We start from the raw sequence: 19,501 nt of genomic DNA on the forward strand, positions 1-19,501 counted from the left end.
ATTAGAAAGATATAATGGCACTGCATGCTTAACAGACTATAGTGCATTGTAAATTTAACCTTTAGAGGCACTAGAACACTGAAAACACACACACACACACATCATGTAACTTGCTTTATTGATGTCTTCACATTATTGTGGTGAACTGGAACTAAATCAGCAACATCTCTGAGATATGCTTGTACTTTTTATGCTTCAATGAGACTCCATGACATTTATGACATGAGATATCAGGGTAATCAGAAGTTAATTAAACTGGGGAAGAATTGAAGAGAGAATGGGAGGAAGGTCTCTATTGCTAGGCCTTCCTTTACAAATAAGTTTCCCCTCAAAAAAAAAATTATATATATACACACATATTTCCTTTTCTTCTCTTTCATGATCTCAATTTACTTTACAAAGAATTTTTGACTTCATAAATAATATATCCCAGACCCTGCCTGAGACAAAGGATTCAAAAAAGAGCAATAAACAGAGTCTGACTCTATCATGGTGAGCACTAAAGAGGCAAGTATTGAAGGTCATGGCAATAACAGGGAGACTTGACCTAATCCTGAGTAAGTGTCCTTGTCATCATGGCCTTTGAACTAAGATTGAATGATGAATAGGAGTTAATTAAGAAAAGAACCTTCAAAGTTAGAAGAAGCAGAATTTCCTAGAGTTGAACTTGAGGAGATAAAGGAAACTTGGGCAGCTTGAGTAAATAAAAAGTCAGTATGTCTAGAGAAAGAGAGAAAAAAAAAAAGAATGGAGTTAAAAAAAAGTAAGAAAATGATAGGTGATAGGACAAACAGATTGATGTATAGGCAGAAAAGTGGAGATTTCCTAAGTTTTGGTTTCTATTTTCTTAATCAAACATGAAAAACTAAACTGAGAGTGATAAGACCTAGACGAGCGTCTTCATAAATTCCACATTTTAAAGTCCAGGTGAAGGAGAATTAACAGTGAGAGTATCATGAGGAAAAAAAAAAAAGTGAAGTATACACACCGATATTACGGGGTTAAGAGGCGGGACAAAGAGCCATGCAATAGCATTAGGTTATAGCCATTAGAAAGGGAAAGTAAAGGAGAAAATAATGAAAAGTAGACAAGTCCTGTGAGCTCCATAAAATTAAGAATTACGGATTGCATTATTTTAGTGTCTTTTATTGTTTTACCTAATAAACCATGAAAGGGCCTATATATTGTGAAAAACACCCAGACCTTATACCTTTGTATGGGAATCATCATAAAAGCTGCTACCCCTACCCAAGGGTTAGAAACACCTTATGGAAGAAATACAGGCACACATGAGAGAGACACAGCTTGGCAGATTGTGTTCATGGCCAAAAAAATACTTGTCAGCATGCTTCTCTGAGTTCGTGGAAACTTTTTTGACAAAGAGGTTAATGTGAGTCTTCTGCCACCTGACAAACTGTTGTTTGCGATCATCTTATAATCATATATGTCATTTTCATGCTTTTCTGAGTTTTCCAAGTTTATTGCTGATGATAGCTTTTACCAAAAACTAATGAATTGTAGGAAGTTTATGTCGCATACATAAAGAAAGGAAACAAACACTTCTTATTGCTCTTGGAAGATGTATTTAATTCAAATTTTACAATTTGGATTCAGCATGAATTGCAATAAATGGATCTTCGGCAGAGTTACTAATAGAAAACTGAGCTGTGCCATCACTGGAAACATAGACTTTAATTCCTGTACAACTGCTACCAACTTTATCTCCAGAGATAACATCACAGTATGTGCCACCAGGAAGACCAGTTTGCAAAGTTGAAGATAATTGCCTGTAAAATAAAAGCTAAGATGTAACTTGAGTTCAACACAATTAAAAGCAGGAACACGGGCCATCTCTAAAACAAGCAGCTTAACTCTGAGCCATAGAACTCTAAGGAGTCAGGGACTCCCTGCAAAGAAAATACAACACAAAGACTTCTCCAGTGGGTGTAAATCTTTTCCTCAGGGCCAAAACTATTCTTACATAAAGCACAGCAATTTCCCAGTCAGTAGGGAACATTATTTTGTAAAATTTAAGGTCGAAGAGTATCATTGCAAATTGGACTGGATCGCCTCGCTTAGAGAAAAGTGCTTCTCATGGTAAACGCAAGTATCTTAAATGTGTCCTCATCTGAGCACAAGAAAATACCGATTACTTCCAAGAATTTAAATTTGATTATTTCCTCAAAAATTTATTCTTTTCAAGAGGAGATAAAAAGTTGCTTGCATTTCTGTGAAGCAGTATATGGTTTTCAAAGGTAAAGCCTCTCATAAATCTATTTTGCTCTTCTCATCTACAAACGATAGAAATTAAAGAATCAGCCGTGGATTCTTTGATCAAGAAAGAGATGAATTTGTTTTAGTTTTCATCAGTAAAATACAGTTTGGGCTACAACGAGCTAAGCATGAGTAGCGGCAGACCCTGGACTGACACATGTCAACTGCTTGCAAAGAGGACTTCTGGGTATGTGAGGGAATCAATACACCTGAAGCAGAGAATTCAGGGAACACAAATGAAAAGTCAGTAAGGAGAAGTCTCAGAACTAAAACTCAAAAGATCTCCTGAGATCGATCATTGAACATAACATACATATTCTTTATATACATACTTTAAAAGACATTATTTGTCACAGAGAGATAGGACAGTGAAAACAGAACTAGACAAACTCAAAAGCACTAGAGACCAGAATAGGCAAAAAAGAGAGAGAGAGAGAGAAAAGTGTTTTGGTCCTGAGGCAGAATTTGTCTTGATTTCAACAAAGGCTGTAAGTCATTCTTCCAGGGATTTCGCAACTTTTCTATTAACTACTTTGTGTATTTTGTGTGAAGTGTGTATATGTAAGCATATACACGGGCATCCTATCCATCTGCATATGATACACAAAAGTGCACGGAAAGTAATTGCTCAGAACAGAAAGCCCTTAGGAGAGGGCTTATGGGGAGCAGATCAAAAGAATAAAGCTATCTTTTTCTTTGGGCCGTTTTCTCATCACTATGTTTTCTTAATCCACTGACTAGAGGATGTTTCAGGTGAAAAATCTGAAAAAATCAGATTTTTTCACCTATGAAAAAATTAGGTGAGCAGAAAGAAAACAGCAATAAACCAAGAACATATAAAAGCATAAGCATTATTTCAAATGGGTATCAACTTACCAATCATCATTGTTAAAGACAATGAATCCTCTGTTTCCTCTTCCAAAAGCTACCTGGTTGCTTCCGTTATCCCACCAGTTTGCAAAAGGTTGGCCGTCCACCACGTTACGGAACCAAACCATGTTCCTAAGACAAAATGGCATGGGAAACATTGATGAGTAATTCCATGGCTTCAGATAAAGTCTTCAGAAGGTTTATTATTAGAGGATACCTCTAAACAAGTAGTCTTACCTTATCTGACGCCATCGATGCTCACAGACCCAGTCATTGCCACAGGTAGTATCTGCATTAATAGTAACTTCCTTAATGACCCCGTTATTATTTGGTGGCCCAATCCAATCATTAACATCCTTGATTGGCAAAAAGAAATCATTTTAAAAGACGGCATGTTTAACACAGCCTGTTCCCCAAACTCAATCTGTTCTATTGGGGTCTTCATGGTGTCTTCATTTAGAATCCAACTCCTTCATTATTTTTACTTTTCTCCTTCCAAACTTCACCTCTCTGGGCCCATATTTCAAACAAGGGTATGATTGGTTTTGGTTTTTTTTAACTCTCTCGTTTGCTTTCCAAGGAATTGCAATGATTTCTTAACATCACTTGTAGATAATGTAATTTCATGGAAACGGCAAGGACTTTTGCGTCAGAAACAGCAGGTTCTATGACAACTGGCCAAGAAAACTTAGATAATATTCATCATTTCTCTGCCTGATTTTGCTCTTCTTAAAATGAAGCTTTTGCTTTGTTGCTATAACATTGAAATAATTTATGTAAAAATGCTTCAAAAAATCTGCTAAATAAATATTACTTTCTTTCATTCCTCCTTGTTGAGTAAGTGCACTAATCAAAACACCACAATAATCTTTACACACCTGACCAAACTTTTAATATTGTGCGTTTCTCTTTTAAATGTAGTTCTCTTTTTCTTCAGTTTTTTGAAGCCCACACCCACTGCATGTGGAACTTCCTAGCCAGGGATCAAACCTGAGCCACCGCAGTGACAATGCTGGATCTTTAACTTCTCAGGCATAGGGAACTCTAATACTGTATTCTTCCGACTGGTACTTTTAATCATTAAATAAACAACAGACTATGCCTAGGAAGGTTATCAGAGTGTGTCTTAGAATCATGCCGTATCATAAACAGTGGACAAATCAAACGTTTCTAGCATGCAGAAGTCCTAAAAAGTCTTGGAAATGTTATGGGAAGAGGGAGAATGGACTTATGCCATGACTCCTGCCATCAGAAATAGGGCCAGTTACTGAAAATTATAGGAAATAGGCTCAGGAGAAGGGGACATCTTCCAAATAGTAAAGCTCGCTAAAAACAAAACGAGGTCCTCCACAAAGGAATGAGCTTCCTAACTTGAAAGGGATCGAGGAGAAAGTAGATAAATACCTATCTTGGGTGCAATGAAGACGATTTTCTAATTCAGGTATGAAGTTGCTACTTGAGGCTGCATGTGAAATCTTCCGATTAAAGACAAAGTTTACCTCTAACTTTCCAAATACTTCAACACTCTATGTCTCAGTTCCTTTTTAAAATTACTGCTCAGATTCATGTCTTTGCCACATTGTCAAAACTTCTCTGCTCTTTCGCCTTCCTAGAACAGACTGCAAACAGCTCTTCTTTAAGACACGCACTTTCCTTCTTCTTCTGTTTTCCCTACTGAACCTCCGTTCAACTAGGCAAATTCTCTGCACGCCAGTACAAAACATTTTAGAAACGGATTTAACAAATATTTGTTATCCTCCCTGTGCTGAGGGCAGGTACTTTTTAAAGGGGTTGGCAAGTGTGGCTTTTTCATCCTCATATCAGTGCTATGAAGTAGGTCTTTATGAGAAGCATACTTATCTTACTCGCTGTATCCTTATTTTCAAGTGGGTTATTTGGGGGCAGGAAGTAGGCTCACCATATCTGGAAATAGCTGGCCCACTCTGGGTCAATAGAAACCTGTCGTTTTTATTTTTTAATATCCACCGTATTGCTAAAAGAGCCCTGCAACAGGCTGGCCTTCCCTAAATATTTGACAAAATACGTAGTGTATGTCACGGCATCATGTGCAAGTAAAACCTCTTCTCCTTGAGAAAGAGATATTTTTTGGACAACCACCAAAACTTACTTGTCCATTCACAAAATTTCTTGCCCAACGGTAGCTTGACATCACTCGTGTGAATCCGTAAGGGTGGGCGAGCATAAATCCAACTGCCACTTTGTACAGTCTAAAAGGCACAGAATACCATCATCACAGAAGAAAACAATATTTTAACGTCATTCAAAGGTAGCTTCAAAATCAGGGAACTGTGTTTCCTACCTAGCGTCCCAGAATGTAAGAATAGATGCTCCCCCTGCTCCATGCCCTCGCTGGTTGTCATGGTTATCAACAAAGACAAGGGCTCTATCAGAGGGCATGAAACCCCAGCCTTCTCCCCAGTTCCTACAAAACAAACAATAGAACGTTAAATTCAAATAAATGCATTCGTTCATAACAGTTGTAGAGTAACCTAATATGTCTTTCCTTCAGTAGAGGACCCTCTAATGAAATGATTATTCTGTAGGGCCTTTGAAACATAAATTACATAGATATGTAATCCTCAGACACATTCCAGGTGTGTTTATATGTAGGAATACTTCAATTACATTCATGTTACAGGTAGAAGATGTGTGTGACAAAAATTAGTTTCCAATAGTTTGGGTATATGATGATGGAGGTGGATTTCCAAAGGGTGAACGAACATTGATATCACACTCTACAGAATGACAAGTGGGTATAAAAGAAGGCTTACATACTGTATTCGTAGAAGATAAAGAGTTTATATATGAAATTAATTTCTTAATATATCTAAATTCTACAGTACGACCACATTATAGCGACTAAATCTTCTGAATAATAACTAGCACTAATAGATTATTTACCAGTATTGGTCAAGTCTAGTACAGTCCTCTAATACACAGATGCAAATCTCTATGTTTTGGCTTTCTAGACATACTTCCTTGTGACTGACATTCTAAATAAGAAATATAATCAATTGCAGTCTGGGGAATTATACCACAGTATTAGTCAATGAATCCGTGAAAGACATCTGCCTTGAGAAGGTAACCCGTGTTGGAGTATGGCACAAATATGTGTGAAGTAAATCCAAGTATAATTCACATTTCACTTACTTCAAGTAAGACATCTTCTCTCCACTCCACTTGCGCACAACGGTGCCCAGTTTTGCACCGTATTTAAATTCTGTCACGCGGCCATTTCCAAAGTACTCACTGCTTTGAATTGCCTCACCACCCAAATCAATCACCTAGTAGAAATGGAGACGAAACTCTCATGTTAAGGAAGAACTTTAACAAGGTAAACAAACACTACCCAGACAATAGCTTTATACTGTCTGTGTTGCACCAAATGCCCCTAACGGTTTGCCTTATAGCAAGATTCCTGTTTCTTTGCTACACCTATGCTAAGAAAGTACAAGTGATGGGACAAAAGGACCTGTAGTCCTGTGGAATTACTGGCCTCATGTAGTCTCACATGTCAATGATAAGAGTAGCTCGCGCGTATAGCAGCACTTAATATCTGCATGACGATATTTCTACGTGGTTGATAAATATTAACTCTTTAATCCTTCAAAGACATTACCATGACCCCTTTCGATTAATTTTGGAGAAAAAAAAAATTGCTACCCAGAAAGTTAGTTAGCCTAAACCAACACAGCTGAGAGTGCTAGAGCCAAGAGTGAGTCACACAGACTAGCTCAGGACAACAACTGCATTACCACCCGTCATCTCGAATGCTCTCTGGGCAGCTGATAAATGCCACAAGCTGTCTGCAAGCTAAGGAGATTCTCCGCGTTTGTATCAAACACCTCTTGTCATACAGCTAGATGTGCTACCTCTGACTCGAAGGGGGTTAAACAACACCCTGCTGTGTAAATGCTGTAGCCACTAATCTACACAGAAATGGTACTTTCAATGAAACCCGCTACTGCTTTTCTAACGAATTACATTACAGGGTTTCCATGCACGTATACACATTGAGGTACCTCCTGGAATATGAAAGGTTGACTTCCGGCAGGGAACCAGGTGGTGTTTAGGTTGTGAAGTTTATCCAAAACTGCTTTTATGTCTTCAGGCCACATGTGCTTAGAAGCATCAATTCGGAACCCTGCTACACCAATGTCAATGAGTTTGTTTAGATAATCAGCAATCGTGGAGCGCACATAATCTTTTTCCAGTGCAAGATCAAGAAGACCAACCAGTTGACAATCTCTGATCTATGAGGCAAAAATGGAGTGACTCATACAGAAAACATCATCTTTCCTTGAGCATTCACCTGACTATGCATTCATTTACTCATTAACAGACATTCCTTTACTGCATTCTAGGCCTTGGTCTCTGAGGAGACTGCCATCCTCATATGCGCATGCCTGGAACATATTTTCTAGTATGAAAATGGAGAAGGTAGGAAGTAAAGAGGATGAGCTTTTTCACTGGGAGAAATTTAATTTGGAAAACACTATTTTAAGCATTGCCCTGAAATTCCTTTTATTTTACTGTGTTTCTTTCCATGGCCCCATCTCTAGCATATGGAAGTGCCCAGCCCAAATCAGAGCTGCAGCTGTGACTGATTCCGCAGCCTGGGGCGATGCCAGATCCTTACCCCACGAAGCAAGGCCAGGGATCATACCCACATCCTCATGGACACTCTGTCTGGTTACTAACATGCTAAGCCACAGAGGAACTCCAGGTTCTCATTTTAACAGTCAGACTTGGAACCCTGTTTTCCTAAGGAATCTAGACTAATAGCTTTTAAATGGAGAGCAATAAGCTACATGCTGAGAAGCACAGATAGTTCTTTTTATTATTATTTTTTTTTACTTACTTCATAAGTATCATTATAGCTCTCAATTTGTCCACTTGCAGTTTTACATTTACCATCGTTAAAATCCCAAGCAGAGTATGGGACTGCTGGAAAATCCCTATTTCCAGGGTTGCAATAACTTCCACAAGTGGTGCCCGTTCCTGCAGCTGCACCACTTCCACACATATGATTAATGACAGCATCCACATAAATACGCACCTGAAAGTCAAAGGTTCCATTTCAGGTTACCTTCTAAAGAGGCAGAAATTAAAAGACTCCTGATCAAGGTGTACCGCATGTTAGCAACACTCTAAGATACCTCTTCCTTATCTTATACCTTAGCTTCCCAGAAGAGCAAAGGTCAAGTGTGAGGGAAAATCACTGGGAAGGCCCACAGGCGTTCTAGCCATTTGGCCAACGACCTGCGTGTGGGATACACTGAGAGAACCCCAAACTACCATAACCACGAAAAAAAACACAGCCTTTTTATGGTGGTCAGTAAGAATCAGTTGAGGCCGGAGTGATTATTGACTTTTGACATGCCCATAGGTCGTCCTTAGAAATAAGCAGCCAGTCTCTACCACCTGTGTAGGGTCAGAAGAAGGAAAAGTAGATATTCTCACTCGTTACGCTCCTCCTCAAAGAGAAAATAATTATGGAATTATTTACCATCAAAGGACCTATAGGAAGAAGACCCCCAAAATTATGGGTGGGGACACAAGCCACATTAAGGCAACAGCAAAACCTTTAACCAGAATTCCAATTTCTCACTCTAAAACAATGTCCCCCAGAAAAGTCATACGGGGTCAAAGTTGATATTCTGCTTCATCAGTAAGTTCATGGCCTTAAACTCTTACTTATATCTCCTGTAGTAGACAGAGGGCACATACACAAATGTTTACCAATGTCGAACATGAGACAACAATTACATTTGAGTTTAGAGCTAAAGCATGCAGTGGACCTCGAAAATATAGGAAAACTGTTCTTCTCAAGAGGAAATTGAGACAGGAGAGAGAAATGAGTTCTCTACACAAGATTTTTAAAGGAAGCTTTAATTCACTTACGCCAACGTTGTTACATCTAGTCACCATGTCTCTGAATTCACTTTCATTTCCTGATCTGGTACATAACTTGTAACTCACTGGTTGGTATCTCTCCCACCAAGGTCTTGAAGGGTTAGTGACTACTATATTTTCATTGGGGGGGAGACCTGCAAATAAAACAACCTTAATAAGTATCAAATTATGGCTCACTCTGTATCGCTGACCATCCTGGAAACTATTCAGTAACACAGTATTTTTTTCTTTTCTGAATCTTTGTATATGCTGCCACCGTTCTTTACAACCAGGTAAGAATATCAATATCACAGTGGAAATGTCCTGCTTAAAAAATATGGTATTAGAAATAAAACAGTGAGTTGCCAACAATTTCACGTGTGTTTCTTCTTCAGAAAACTGTTTTACTTCGCCTACTTAACCTGTGAACTAACGTCCCAGCTTCACAGACACAGATCGCAATGCCTTTTACTCTAAGCACGGCAAAATCTCCAATTTATACTGCGAACCATACCCACCTGTACCCCTCCAAATCCTTTGGGGCCCAAATACCGCTCACATTCAAGAGCAATGTCAACCCAGCGCCATTCAAACAGATGGACAATAGACGTTCGTCCAGACTGGGTTTGTGGGGCATACTGGGCCCAGCAGAACCCAAAGGCTGAAAGCAGCAGAAACAACTTCATTTTGCTCTGAGGTTGTCAACGGTCTTCCCGGCAAGTATTTATAATCCTGCAAGAAGCATATTTTACAAAGCAAATATTGACATGAATAAATACTTAGAGCACAAACGGTGATTGCATACTCAGAAAAGAACTATTGATAATTACACTAAACAAGTGAGGAGCATCCCGAAAATCTCCAGGAAATACTATCTAAATGACCTTTTCAGACAATGTTTTCCTTACTGAGGGAACAGCAAGTTTTTAAACATCTGGCATGTTATCTATAGAAAGGCCTTAATCATGTATTGTTTAGGTAGGATTAGATCTTATTTCTGAAGTCCTTCACTGACAGAGGCGGAATTAGAGCCAACTGAATTCACAGTCACAATGGTGCCCTAACTGTCTGTAAACACGTGCAATGTTTCCATTGTAAAAAGACACATGTTATTCAACTCAGTTCAGTTGGTACCTCCTACCCCAGTTGTTAGATACTTGAGATTCTCCACTAAGATTTAGGAAGTTATCTGGAAGTGAAATGACCACGACTTTAGGTGTCAGATTTTTTTTTCCCCACGCTTACATTAACGCATGTGAAAATGCATTGGCTGTAGCAGGAAAGAATGGACTTTTTTTTTCCTCCTTCTAGTAAAAAGTCTCTTATATGTGCTAAAACACTAAGTTAATGAATCCACGTCTATTTTCCTTCGTAAGGTACATGAAATCCTAGTAAAGACATAACCGTACCGGTGGGTAAAACCTAATCCATTCATCCAACAGGTAGTGACTGAGTGCTTTTGCTAAATGCCGGCATGATACTCAGGATACAAGGATGAACAAGACAGACAAGACTCTTGTTCTCAGGCAGCCTACATTCTAGGGGAAGGTAAGGAAAACATAGCAGGAAGGAATGATAACAACAACGATACTAAGTTAAAGAGAGCAGTGAGAACTAGCATGAACCCACGGTGCAGTTAAAGGGAAAAGGACTGAATTTTTCAGGATATTTTAGACTGGAAATAGTCAGGAAAGCTGTTTCAGAGGGAGTGATTGTCAGCCAGAACTGGAAGGAGTAGAAGGACCCACTTATTTGAAGATCAGAGGAAAAGCAGTCTCCATAGAGGAAAGTGCAATAGCAAAAGCCCAAGGTAGGAACAACCATGGGATACTCAAGTGACACTGAACAAACTTTCAACATCAGTGCAGCTAAACATGTGTGAGTGACAAAGGGAAGAGTAAAATGAGATGAAATCAGAGAGGTAGGCCAGATCATGTAGAACCTTGTAGAACATAAGGAAAGAGAGGGCTTTTGAGGCTGAAAGAAGATGAGTGAAGAGATTCTGATTTCCTTTCCAAGAAAACCATTCTTGCTCTGCTGTGAAAAACCGGATTATAGGAGGACACGACTGGGGGCCAAGATCAGGTAGGCTTTTGTAGTGGTCCACGAAAGAGGAAAGTGGCTGCTCTAGGGCCCTGATAGAATATATCTCAGAGGTGGAGAAGCAATCGGTTTATCGATAGATTAGCACCGAAGACTGGGGGAAAGAGAAAAATTGAAGAAACAGGTATCTGATGACACCATTTACTAAGATGAGGAAAAGTGAGGAAGTACTAGCTTTGTGGAGGGGGTTCCGAGAGCACTCTGTGAATCCCAACACTCTCCTTCGGTCCCTCCTCCAGCCCACGTCGTGAACATACTCCGTGTCCTATTTTTCTCATTCAGTTCCAGCTGCTGTAACAAGAATGCCATATAGGCTGGATGGCTTAGCACAAATATTTCTTTCTCACATTTCTAGAGGCTGGGACACCCAAGACTACACTATCAGCAGCTCCAGTGTCTTGCGAAAGCCCCATTCCATGTTCACAGACAGCAAGCTTCTTGTATCCTCACGGAGTGTGGAGCTCAGAGATCTTGATTCTCCTTCTCTTCGTACAAGGACACTAACCCATCATGGGGCCTCCACTCTCATGACGTCACTTTAACCTAAGTCCTTCCCAAAAACCCCACAGCCTAATCGCATACCATTGGGAGTTAGGAGTTCAATATTTCAAATTGTTAGAGTGGCAGAACGTAACTGCAGAGTCTCCAATATCCATCTCTAGCAAAATATAAATGTTATCCATATTTGACAAGCAATTTTATTGTTGCATGACTTTCCAGGGCTTTTCTTCTTTCTTGTATCACCCTTCAATAGCTAGTAACTACTCCTACTTTCATATGCAGTTGAAAAAACGCCTTTATGAAACTTATATTGATATTCCCAGCCATAGTTATGTACTCCTCTGTATGGCAGGTTTTAACCTACGGGATGTTATTAAGTGATATTGGATTAATGTTATAAAAAGTAAGGATTTACATGACTGTCATCCTGGATAAGCCTTATTAAGAGCAGATTTCATAGTTAATATTCCTAGCAAAAAAACAGCACGATGGCTCTTGTGATCAATAAGTGGTTTTTACTTATAGACTCTAAATTGCAGGTATTATGCAAGGCATTGGTTCAGCTTATGTCAGGCCTGCATTGATTTTTTTTTTTAAATAAATGAGCACTATGTCAGAAACTATATAATATGTTCAATTCTAATCCTTGAAATATCTTTGTATACAAAAAGAAACCAGGGCTCAGAGAGACTGAATGAATTGTCCAAGCTCATATAAGTGATAAAGCCAGAAGTTCACAATCAACCCACCACAAGTCAACCTTCTCTGTACTATACTAATGTGTCTCATAGAATTCTCATGACGGGTTGCCCAACATGGTAACTACAAGCAACACTTCACTATTAAACACTTAAAATGCCATTAGTCTGAACTGAAATGTGCTCTGTGTATAAAAGATACTCCAGTTTTTGAAGAGTGAGGGTGACAAAATGTAAAAAGTTAATTTGCATGTTGTTTACACATTGTGAGAAGTGAAATTTCTCGTTAACATTAAATTTTCCAGGATTTTTCTTTGTGTGTGTGTGTGTTTCTTTTAAACTGCCTACAAATTTTTTTAAAAACATTTATGTGGTTTTCATTATATTTCTATTGGACGCCTGATGTGGCACCTTTCCCATGTTAAATCACAGAAAGGACGCATCCACACACAAAGACAAATAACAATAATAAAATGAAGGATATGATCACTATCTTACAAGAGACATGAGGAACGTGCTTTAGTATTTCATTAACAGGAAAATCCTTGGTGATCCATGGTAATAGGTAAAAGTGACCTGAAGAGTGGGTTTGGGAGTTCCCGTCGTGGCGCAGTGGTTAACGAATCCGACTGGGAACCATGAGGTTGCGGGTTCGATCCCTGCCCTTGCTCAGTGGGTTAACGATCCGGCGTTGCCGTGAGCTGTGGTGTAGGTCGCAGACGCGGCACGGATCCTGCGTTGCTGTGGCTCTGGCGTAGGTCGGTGGCTACAGCTCCGATTCAACCCCTAGCCTGGGAACCTCCATATGCCGCGGGAGCGGCCCAAGAAATAGCAACAACAACAACAACAAAAAGACAAAAGACAAAAAAAAAAAAAAAAAAAAAAAAAAAAAAGAGTGGGTTTGATTTTAACCAAAAGAGATAAGGTGATATGGCTTCTACCTAAGAAAACAATACATCCACTGGGCAAGGAGAACAGCAGGAAATCAATACACCTTCGAAGAACATTAGTTAGACAGGGAGGACCCATCCTTTTACATAGGGCTTACAGTAGGAAAGCTATACCGGGGGTCTCTCAAAGTCAGGGAGAAGAAACCTTTCTTTTGAAAGCTATGTCCAGCTAGAGAAGGCTTCTATCCATTTGTTTGTTTTTCAGCAGGAAGGTAACATGATTAGAGCTTTTGGAGTAGACCAAATGGATTGAAAGATGAAGATAAAGGAGACAGAAAAAAAGGAACACCTGTACGGGAGTAAAACAGAGTAGTGATGGAAATGGGAACTAGGGAGACTCGCTGTGGCTCAAGAGGATCAGCAGCATCTCTGTCCTGGCACAGTGGGTTAAGGATGTGGCATTGCCACAGCTGTGGCGTAACTCACAACTGCAGCTTGGATATGAGTCCTGGCCCAGGAACTGCATAGGCCTCTGGGCAGCCAAAAAAGAAAAAGGAAAGAAGAAAGAAAAGGGAAGAAAGGGAAGAAAGGGAAGGAAGGAAGGAAGGAAGGAAGGAAGGAAGGGAGAACGTGAAAGAAAGAAAGAACAAAGAAAGAAGAAAGAAAGAAAGAAAGAAAGAAAGAAAGAAAGAAAGAAAGAAAGAAAGAAGAAAGAAAGAAAGAAAGGAGGGAGGGAGGGAGGGAGGGAGGGAGGGAAAAGGAAATCTGAACGAGAGTTCCAGCAATCACAATTAATACTAGGAGACTATGGTAAAATGGTAACAAGAAGTGCCACCCTATGAATGACACTTGCCAGCATCCCTATGTTTGTGGAATCTCTTCCTACACAGTCTATGGAATTGGTTTATAACTTGTCTGGTCCAGAAGAATGTCAGCAAATAAGACACAATAAACGTCTGACTAGCATCTGCACAGTGGGTCTTGATCTCTTGAAAATCTGCGATGGGAACTGTGACGCTAACTGGGATGCAAGGCCACATGGGGAGCTCTAATTGTCCCAAGCCATCCCAACCATGTCAGCCGATCCTCCAGCTGACTGTGGCTGAATGATTACTCCAGAGGCAAACCAGCAGAAGAACCACCTAGTCAACTTACACACACGCGAGACATCATAAATTACTGCTATTCAGCAAGAACTAATTGATACCGAGAGGAGAGAGGCAGTAGATGTAGCGGAGCTAATTCTACAGAAGTAGGGGAATAAAGAAAAGGAAGGGTCAAAAACAACGCTGCAATTTAAAGTTTACTGAGTGGAACAGTGACAATGCTCACAGTGCAATCTAGAGGCAGACTTCGTTTAGGGAAATGGAGGAGCTAATACAGGATATACTGAGCTTGACATATCAAAAAGCATTAGACAAGAAAAAAGACGACAGACAGATTTGGCAGTTTCCAGCAAGAAAATGATGGTTTCAGAAACGGCACACGAAATATTTAACAAACTGTTTTAGGACAGACAGCAGCCAGTCAGAACAGCTGCTATCCATAAGCAACTAGTATGCATGGGCCAAACCACTTGGTGGAATTATCGGGCCTGTAGAGCGGGGCCCTCAGGAGTCAACAAGGTACACACAGAGATGTTGAATCCACCATCACAATTTGGGGCAAAGCCCAGCAGTCCATAGATGGGGCAGGTAGGAGGCAGCATATAAAAAGGTGCCTTCAAAGCAGGGAGAGGAGTTTAATTCCCTCCCTCCCCGCCCCCTCCCCAAAAAGCTTTTCACAAACAAATAGGAAGAGAAACATTGCAAGGAAGGCAAAAGACTAGCTGCATGTAGATGCGTATTAGAAAGACAATAGAAGACTGACTAGGTAGAGGATGATATTGGACTGATGGTGATAAAGAGTTGAGAATTAGAGAAGAGGGGCATCACTGGAACTTCACACTGACTCATGGTTACAAATGTTAAAATTGTAACGGTTAAGAACACGGCCTTGGGAGTTAACCTCTAAGGTACACCCTGACCCTGCCACTTATCAGCTGTGGGATCCTGGCAAGTACTATCTCTAAATCCACCTGTGAACTAAAACATGGAACGTGTACCTCACAGAGCCCTTACGATGAGTAAATGGATTGACACAGGCAGAGCTGTTACCACAGTGCAGAGACACAGGAAAAGCTCGAGGCATTTGGTTGCTGTAACGCTGGTGTTATTAAAGTATGGTTATCTTTACCTCTGCTGCTATTCAAACTGCTGCAAACTCAGGTTCTCTTCCCACTTTCACTTATCATCACTTGGACATTCTGTCTTTTCATTCCACTCTTCCCAAATTCTACTAATACTTTCTCTATCTCGGGAGTATTTTCAATATCCCCCAGAGGAACAGATGGTGATGAGAAGGAACCAGCCATGTTTTCCACCTTCAATTTTTTCCCACATTTTCTTTTCTTTTGCTTTCTTCCTTGCTTGCTCTCTCGCTCTCTTTTTAGAAAATCTTCAGCGCTTTTGGCAAAGTACATGTTAGTGTGAAGTAGCTTCTCATCATTGCCTCATCAGTTACCTCTGAACTGTTCTTTAAATAACAAGTGTTTTTCACAGAGTGTTTTAAAATTGTGTTAAAGGATCACTTTCAGACAAAATCTGGCAAATTTTATTAGCATCCCAGCATAGATGGAGATATCTAATCATCTAAGCTCCTACCCAAGGATCAACCAAGGATCCACATCTAAAGTGTATTTAGAAGTGTGAAGTAAAATCTGCAAGCACATTCTGACATCTTTGGTATCACAAACAAAACAAAAAAATAAGAACTTGAAATAACTGTTATGTCTACTTCCCATTACAGTTTTCCTACAATGGTTCTCCTCAGAAAAGCTATTCACAGTTAATGATACTTGCATCACTACTCTGTTGCTCACACCACATAGTTCCTGGATTTCCATAAAAGAAACTTTTTTAAAAAATTCAAATATCTAGTGGTTACTATAATGTGCAAAATGAGATGTCTTGGGAATTCCAAAAAAAAATTAAGTAGGATATTTGATAATATCTCAGCACCAAAGCAATACTCCTGAGGGAGTGTTTGTATTTGAAGTTTTAGCAAAACACCTGCAATGCTAAGAACGAAAAATTTTTTGTTAACTCGGAGCTATCAAAAAGTTTGTTAGTTACTGATATTCTCAAGTGTTTTTTTCTCAATCAGTATTATATAAGAGGCTTTTGTTATTTTATTCACTGTGCCCAATATAAGTGGCACTACAGGGGAGAGGCTCTAAGATAAATTCATGATTTCTCTTAACATACTGAATGCCATAAATTTAGTGATTTAGCTTCAAGCCTGATTAAAGTGCACCAAAACTGTGACATAAATAAAAGAAAGGTGATCTACTAAAATGTTAGAAAAAAACAGAAGTAGGCAACAAACTTGTATAATTCTATAGCTTCCTTTCTACTTATAGATATAGTAGTTACCTATTTTCAAAGCTCATATCCTCTATCCAAAGTGACTTCACATCTCAGATGTGATTGGGCAGATACAAATATCTTCTAACATGTAAATAAAGTAATGCTAACCAAGAAGAGACAAGTTATCCTCCCTCACCATTTATAGCTACTAGCCCGGATACCTCTTAAATATCTTTATAGCAAATAACATCATAAAATATTTTAATGGAAATACTTTCAATGTCTCGGTTACACTTGGTATTTTATCACATATTTATCTCCAAGTGTTTTTTTTTTCTTTCTTCCCATTTTGCCAGTTTTCAATGTTCTAGAGGTTGAGGTAGTGTTATTACTATAGTACTTGGTCGAGTTAGTAGTTTCTTGTACCAAAAAACGCCATAATTTATCTTCTAAATTTGATACTGAATTACGTACAAAATTCTCAAAACAGTATCCTGTCATCCCTGAAAAAAAGGAAACAAAAAGGAAAATAAACTCAAGCTCAGCTTCACAAGTCACATGTGAAGATTAGAGAAGCAAAAGCAAAGATAATCAAGTTTGCATACCAGATTTATGACACATAAATACTTTGAGCCAAAGTCCAGATGCATTGCAAATACAAATAATACGTTTTGCGCTGCTGGAAATTGAAACCTGAGTTGTCAACAAGCCTAAAATAAACTGCCAACAGTTGAACAATAGCAAAGCATACGTCAGAAAACACTTATTTCAAGACACAAAGAGAGGGGGGAGCTATATGACATTCAAAAATACCTTTAAATAACTTACCACATCAACTTCCCTAAGTCAGCAATCTCCCAGACCCAGAGCTCAGTGTTTTCATTTATTAAAAAAGCAAAACCACACAGCTCTGATTTTGCTTTGTCTTCAATTAGGACAAATGCTGACCTTAGATCTTTAGAGATTTCCTAGAATAATTTTCATTTCAATAGGTGTTGTTATGGCCCTGCTTTAATTCTCCAAACCTAATCCATACAGAGTCTAATCTAAACACCACAACAGCACCAGATTGGCCATTATCACTCCTGCTTCCTAGCAAATCACCGACTTCCCTCTTCTAGCTCAGTTTGCTGCCCTGCCACTTCTTCAAATTACACTGTACCTTTTCAGTTGCTCGCTTTCTCTTTTTCTTCTTCTTTCGTTCTCAGTAGCCTCTCTCACTGCGGGGAGCCGAGAAGATACAAGAAGCCAAGGAAGGGAGCTTGCCTGAAAGGGGCAGTTCCAAGGGCAGTCTCCTAAACAGAAAAAGGGGCCTGTCTGTACAGTGCAGTTCCAAGGACAAGCTCCTAATCAGGAAAAGGGGCCTGTCTGAAGGGTACCATTCGGAGGGCAGGTTCCTAAACAAGGGGATGCCGGCCTGTAGGGCACAATTCCGAGGACAGGCCCCAGAAGACAATAAGGCTCGCCTGCTGACATAGGTGGAAAACTAAATTTCCCAGGAAATAATTCCCATTTTGTGTTGCTGCGTGGGGCTTGTTCCATGGATAACTTAGTCTTTTCTGTTATTCACTTGCTATTCAGTTTTCCTCAGTCTTTCCTGATTATTTACTGATTATTCTTATTTCCCATTCTTATCTTCCTGTGGTGATTTGTGATTTAACAAAGTTACAACAATAATATAGTAAGAATTTCATCCTGAAGGACTTTCCCCTATTTTAATCCAACTTAGTTAAAACATAGTGTTTATCTATTAACTAGTTATGTAGTAAACTTTAGAGTCAGGATTTTAATGAGGCCCATAGAAGTTAGCCATATATTATCCAAAAAACCTAGCTGTGAGTTTTGTCTTTGATTTTAAAAGCTTTTAAGTGATAGCTAGTTCAGTTAAGTTGGTTTATATTTACTTACACTATCTCCCTGCCATAATGCTTTGAATAAGCACCAGTCTACAAACAAGGTTTGTGAATGCCAAATTCTTGTGTCTGTGAACTCTTCAGATTGTAAAGACTGGCTGGTCATGGGATGATTTGTACTGTCTCCTCCTTTCCACACGATGTATTGTACCTAATTGCCCTTAAATTGTACTCACTTAGTTTGGTTAAGACAGAGATCTTAAAACATGATGTATTGTACCTAACTGCCCCTAAATTGTACCCACTAAGTTTAGTTAAAACAAAGATCTTAAAACACGATGCATAGCTGCTATACCATGTAATAGTTAACCAATGTACTTTTAACACTGTGATGTAATCTGCAGCAAAAAAACTGTCTATATAATCAACCACTGTTGCCAATAAAATTTTGAGCAGTCCAGCGCCCTGAAAGAAGGGACAAAGAGGCTGTCTCCGTAATTGTACATTCGGCGACGCCGTGTCCCTCTCCAATCGGGATGTATACTCCCTGGCCGCCGGAGCTGGCCTCTGGCAACATCCCAGCCTCAACTAGTCTTTTTCCCCTGAACCATCAATATCAATCTATAAGAAAAAAGCTCTTTGCTAAAATAACCTTAAAGACACAGAATACGATGATGTCAAATTAAATAAGTATGACTGGAATGGAAACAGTCTCTAAGCCAAAAATTTAATTTTAAATCCAAGTTTGCTGTCTACTATGTGAACCTCAGAGAAAACATGAAGTCTAGAGATTGCATTTAGGTCCTCATTTAGAAAATGGTAAGAGCAATAGTGCTGATGAATATGATAAAAATACAAAAATAATTAACAGTAATTAACTCTATGCATTGGGTGTTACTATATGCCATTTCCACGTAGTATCACTTTGATTCCTCACACATATATAAATGCAGAACGGAATGATGATTATACTCAGTCTTCAGATAAGG

At 39.2% G+C, this 19,501-nt stretch overlaps 1 protein-coding gene across 4 annotated transcripts; it reads right to left on the reverse strand.

Annotated features, from left to right (window-relative positions):
• Positions 1-1,563: 1,563 nt before the first annotated feature.
• On the reverse strand, positions 1,564-17,980 carry LOC110258046 (pancreatic alpha-amylase-like). Of its 4 annotated transcripts, none has more exons than XM_021081016.1 (11): positions 17,822-17,980; positions 9,579-9,792; positions 9,070-9,215; positions 8,027-8,224; positions 7,188-7,418; positions 6,316-6,449; positions 5,465-5,587; positions 5,273-5,372; positions 3,382-3,500; positions 3,151-3,276; positions 1,564-1,787 (listed from the first exon to the last, which is right to left on the reverse strand). In XM_021081016.1, exons 3-11 carry the CDS (start codon positions 9,094-9,096, stop codon positions 1,598-1,600), a joined length of 1,248 nt encoding a protein of 415 aa, XP_020936675.1. In that variant the 5' UTR covers positions 9,097-9,215; positions 9,579-9,792; positions 17,822-17,980; the 3' UTR covers positions 1,564-1,597. The 4 variants fall into 4 exon arrangements, with proteins under 4 accessions (XP_020936675.1, XP_020936678.1, XP_020936676.1 ...); XM_021081019.1 differs by having other exon boundaries at positions 9,575-9,792; positions 17,822-17,973; XM_021081017.1 differs by lacking the exon at positions 17,822-17,980 and adding an exon at positions 17,488-17,746.
• Between the last annotated feature and the right edge of the window lie 1,521 nt (positions 17,981-19,501).

Source organism: Sus scrofa, unplaced genomic scaffold (genome assembly GCF_000003025.6).
Source record: "Sus scrofa isolate TJ Tabasco breed Duroc unplaced genomic scaffold, Sscrofa11.1 Contig1107, whole genome shotgun sequence".
In the NCBI taxonomy this organism is placed as follows: Eukaryota; Metazoa; Chordata; class Mammalia; order Artiodactyla; family Suidae; genus Sus; species Sus scrofa.